General features: G+C 42.1%; 1 protein-coding gene across 2 annotated transcripts; it reads left to right on the top strand.

Moving 5' to 3' along the window:
- Positions 1-1,970: 1,970 nt before the first annotated feature.
- Positions 1,971-3,583, top strand: LOC147980033 (protein RADIALIS-like 3). Of its 2 annotated transcripts, none has more exons than XM_087516817.1 (2): positions 1,971-2,305; positions 3,233-3,583. In XM_087516817.1, the coding sequence occupies exons 1-2, from the start codon at positions 2,079-2,081 to the stop codon at positions 3,252-3,254; spliced, it is 249 nt and encodes an 82-aa protein (XP_087372943.1). In that variant the 5' UTR covers positions 1,971-2,078; the 3' UTR covers positions 3,255-3,583. The 2 variants fall into 2 exon arrangements, with proteins under 2 accessions (XP_087372943.1, XP_087372944.1); XM_087516818.1 differs by having other exon boundaries at positions 1,975-2,330.
- The last annotated feature ends 1,781 nt before the right edge of the window (positions 3,584-5,364 follow it).

Raw genomic sequence — 5,364 nt, 5'->3', positions numbered from 1 at the left:
AACCCCCGCGATTCATACAGGTCCTGATAAAATGCTTGCACTTCCTCCTTATCCTCCACTTCATTAATACATGCAGTTCCATCTTGCCGTACAAGGCCCGAAATTTATTGATCCGTCTCCTTTGTGTTGCTTGTGCATGGAAATACCCGGTGTTTCCATCACCTTCACACAGCCACAACACACGTGAGCGCTGACGGATCCACACCTCCTCCTGGAACAAAGCTTCCTTCAACTTTTAAATTGTGCACTTCTCCTCATAAGTCAGACCACGCCCAACCAAAAGAGAACGTAGCTTGTCCAACTTTTTCTGAAGTTCCCGGACAGCTCGTGTGAAACAACCTAACTCTTTTGCACCCCACGGTTCCAGTGTTCGCCGGAGATGTTGCAAAGATTGCGCCACACCTTGGAGCCCGGGAACTTATTGCCGATCTAGCCGAGTTTGCCAGACTAGCTTGTCATAATCAACATGTGTTTGCCAAACATTCTCATAACGGAATTGCTTCTTAGGTCGAGACTAGTTTGGCACACCCTCCTTCATCTCCGCTACAACAAAATAGTGATTCGATTCAACCGAACTGATGTGTCGAACACGAGTGTACTGAAAACGCTACTGGAATTTCTCATTAGCAAAGGCTTGATCCAACCTTGCTTTAACATATGCAACACCGATTGACGATTATCCCAAGTGTATGGGATACCAGTCCATCCTAGGTCCTGAAAGGAGAGCTCATCTCTAACTTCGCAAAACGCTTTCATAAAAAAATTGTTGGGTTCGTATTTGGATGTAAGTTCCAATTATTTTAATTTTACTACATATATCATAGATTTTATTTGTTAAATCATGGTCAAAATATGACCAAAATAGAATGGAGACTAGTAAACCACGGTCAAAATACGATTTATTAGTTAAAATTATGATGAAAATATGACCCAAAATACAAGGGAAACTACTACTCCCTCCGTTTCAGTTTACAAGTCCTGTAAAAATTATACCTAGGTTGCCAATTTTATCACCCTAATATTAACTATATAAAAATTATAGCATTTGAAAATAGAACATCTGATGTTTATAGTGGTATATTTTTTGTAATATATGAGTTGTATTAGGTTGGTCAAATTGACGATCTATGGACACACGCACGCCCTGTAAACTGAGAGAGATACTCCCCGTTATGACCAGTCTAAGGCTGGATGTAATGGTGAGTATCATATACTAGTATCATGCATATGATACTAGTGTATGATACTACCTCCCTAATGCATAGTATTATATATTAGTATCATGTAGTACTATATTTATTGCCATGCATGACACAAAGTAACATAGCATTTATTATGATACGGTATCATGATATAATATTACACCCTCTCTTTCTTCATTTAATGCTATGACATCTCATTAAAATTGCCTAGTTGACATACATGATGCTAGTAGCTATGATACTACCATTACAACCAGCTTAACAATCATGAAGTAGCATTTGCGATCCTATATTTATGGCTATCCACGTAACCAGTGCATGCACGTATTGATAGCCCCTTTTTTGGGCATGGCTAGCGATGGACGCTTGCATGTAGCGGTGTAGCGGTAGCCATTTATTATTCGCTAATTATTTGTTGCATGCCGTACGTTACCGAAAATTACGCTCGCGATAGTTAATGTGCATTTTTGTCACAGCGAGTTAGTTCGCCCGACTGAAATACCCGACCGGAGATAATATCCCACTGCAGGCTGCAGTGCCATGCACCGGAGACGTTGACACGGACCGATCGTGCACCTTTGTCCGCCCTGAGATGTCATATCGCAGCACCGAAATCTACATCCAAATGAGGCACCTTCGTCCAAAAAGTTCAAAAATGACACAATCTAATTAGCTTCACTGATCTTTCAATCACAAAGTCGGTGGCAGTCCACCATACGAGCGGCGCGAGGCCCCAAAGCACCTATAAATAGCGGGCACCGAAGCAGCACAGCGATCACCAAACCAAAGCCATCGGGGCTTCTGAAGTGCAAAAACTTCAGCGCTAACTGAGCTCGGTTTCCGAGAAACATACTACCAATTCCGATCCAGGTTGAGATGTCAGGGAGCTCATCCCGCGGCGGCGACGACGCGGCGTGGAGCGCCAAGGAGAACAAGCTGTTCGAGGAGGCACTCGCCTACCACGGCGAGGGCACGCCCGACCGCTGGCTCAAGGTGTCTCGCGCCATGGGCGGGACCAAGACGGCCGACGAGGTGCGCCGCCACTACGAGATCCTCGTGGACGACATCAACCTCATCGAGTCTGGCAGGGTCCCGTTCCCCAGGTACAAGGACAACTGATTCCTCATGGTAACCAAAACTCAGCCTGATTCTCGTCTCATGTTTACTACAAATATACAAGTGTGAGGTGTCAGATCGTAGCTCAAAGTTATATACTGATCTCGGTCACTTGTCATAATAAGGTGATCTGTGCCATAGCTAGGTTGACGTTGTCAATTGACAACGAAACAGCAAAGGAATGCCGCTTGTTTGTTAGTGATGTCAATTCCTTTGCTGTTTCTGCTCCAGATGCACTGCAAGAATCCAAGAATTACTCTGCTTGCACAATTAGTCTATTATACAAGCAAAGCGGATCCGGCACATAATTTGAGCCTGAACAAGGAGCCCAGAACACAACATCTTTGCCTGCATGGATCCGCCAATCTGCTTTCTGTCAGTTTGCACTCTTTAGAGTGTTTTAAAAAATATGCACTCTTTAGGCTACTCATAGTGGGAGTAACTTAGATAATAACATAGCGCATTATAAGAAATTTTTGCTTATGTGACATGTAGTTAATGCGGAGAGAGGTGTTGAGAGTAACATAATATGTTACTGTAATATAGCCCTTCCCGAGAAAATATGAGTCTACAAACTAATAAATGAAACCATCTATGATATTACTACTATGTTACTTTGTACTATGAAGATAGTAACTTAAACTAGTGTCATATGCATGACACTAGTATAAATTACTCCCCACTACGACCAGTCTTAGAGGCAAAACTATAGGTAACTCCTTGAAGAGGCAGCTCTGCACGTCCCAAACTCCAAATTACATAGCATAGATAAGAAACCAATGCACACGAAACTGCCCAAACAAATGGGTGCATGTTTCTTCTTTTGAGATGCAAAGATCTGTTTGCCCGGTTCTAAATTTGAGAGCTTGAGACGAGTTAACTTACAGGATACATCTTTCTTTTTGTTTTTTCAGGAGCGAAGCATCTGAATTCTGAAGATCCGGCAATCAGGAGAACCTGTTTATAATCTAGTCCTTAGTTGGGACCATGTTACTGAAGCAATAAAAAGAAGAAAACATGTGTGTGTGTGTGTGTTTGTTTGTGTGTGTGTGTGTGTGTGTGTGTGTGTAATTTTAGGTTTGTAAGCAAATCAAGTGCGCCTAGTCTTGCATACAGTACCATGTAATTTCCGTTGCCTATACTTAGCTTTTACTCCTTCAGTCCTCTCCAATATGTTTTGGAGTAAACATCAGTGTTGTAAATCCCCAGTACTTGTTTGCAGTGTTTATGAACCCGTGCTTGTTACAATATACATGCTTTGTCTATCAGCTGGCTCAACACTCGGATGTTTACATTTGCACACATGCTTTCCTTACTGATGTATAACCAAGTTCTAATTGTTGCCCAATTTTCACAATTTGGATGTGGAGTTGAGGACAATCTCAAATAACACAAGGAACAAAAGAGGACACTCAAGAGAACAATGTTTGCACCACAAGTTTACACAAATCACAAACAAGGAGAGATACACCTCAAATCCAACAAACACAAAGGTAGAGGTAAATAGGTAGGGTTCTTTCCAAATCTCTAGGAGAGGTGGAGTCTTGAGAGGTAATTCTTCCTCAATCCAAAGGATATCAAGGTCTTGGTAATCCACAAGGGATTCTTCTCTTAGAAGGAGGTCTTGATCCTCTAGAGGAAATAAGATGAGCAAAGCATAATCTCTGGATCAGCCCACCACCCCATTCGACATAGGCATAGTGTTGGCCATATGACCCTTCGCTGCCGATATGTCATTTTTTTGTTTCTTTTTGCCAAACTGTTGGTATTGGCTGTGTGCATCTTAACTATACAGAAGTCGGGTGTTGCTCATTATGCTTTGTATCTTCTTAATGCAACATTTCGAGTTTAATAAAAGCGCCCTTTATCGGGGAAAGGAGGAGATAAGATGAGCAAACCTCTCTCAAGATCTAATTTAATGCTTTGCTAACCCTAAAAAGTGCAAAGGGTGTGTACTATATAGTTTCTGAATTTAATACTTTGCTAACCCTAAAAAGTGCAAGGGTGTGTATTATATAGTTTTTGGAGGTATGAGATGAGGATAAGGATACAAGAGACATTTCCCCTCACGGCTCATAGGCAGGGTCGTGTGCACGGAGTAAAGGGGATCGTGGGCACAGGGCCTTGTGGAACGTGGTATCCAGAGGCTATGCGACGGGTCCCGTGTGCAGGGGGTGTCCAACTAATTTATGGGGTACCCCATGCATATGCGTAGTAGTGTCCTGTATCCCATGGGCAAAGAGTGTCCAAAGAGCATCTTCATGTTTACATTACCTGGACACCTTCCATACTTCCTTCTCGCTCCTTTTGATGGACTTGATGTTCCTCCCTCACTTCATTGTGGTGATCATCGTTGTACATAATCATGAATAGGGTTCAATTTTGAGGTAGTTGCCAAGTATCATCCAAATGTATAGGGAGCTTAACTAGGAGATAATTCACCTTGGTTTTTATGGCACGTTCACGAGCTCTTGTCAAGGGTCCTATTGAATCTTGTGGGATTAATGGTAGGTCCATGGCCTGCTCAACACCATCTCTCCCTACCTCCCCATAGGAAGATCCATCGTTAGATCAAGATCCTCATCGTTAGGTCGGTGACGTTGAATGTGTCGCTCACCAAGCACCTTTCCATTGTGCTACAAAAAAGACACAACTGTGATGATACTCGATTGTCAATTAGCGATGTACATCCGTGATGGTTTTATGATAGAATTGAGATAATCATACATCTGTCGTGGTAGATGTGTTCCATGAAAATGGTCATTTTTTCATCATAGAAGTGTGCACTTCCTGTTGGAAATATGCCCTAGAGGCAATAATAAATTAGTTATTATTATATTTCATTGTTCATGATAATCGTTTATTATCCATGCTAGAATTGTATTGATAAGAAACTCAGATACATGTGTGGATACATAGACAACACCATGTCCCTAGTAAGCCTCTAGTTGACTAGCTCGTTGATCAATAGATGGTTACGGTTTCCTGACCATGGACATTGGATGTTGTTGATAACGGGATCACATCATTAGGAGAATGATGTGAT

Source organism: Triticum urartu, chromosome 3A (genome assembly GCF_056163025.1).
Source record: "Triticum urartu cultivar PI428250 chromosome 3A, HENAU_Tu73, whole genome shotgun sequence".
Classification (NCBI taxonomy): Eukaryota; Viridiplantae; Streptophyta; class Magnoliopsida; order Poales; family Poaceae; genus Triticum; species Triticum urartu.
Note: the sequence above shows the minus strand (reverse complement) of the source record. Positions and strands in the feature narration are given on the sequence as shown.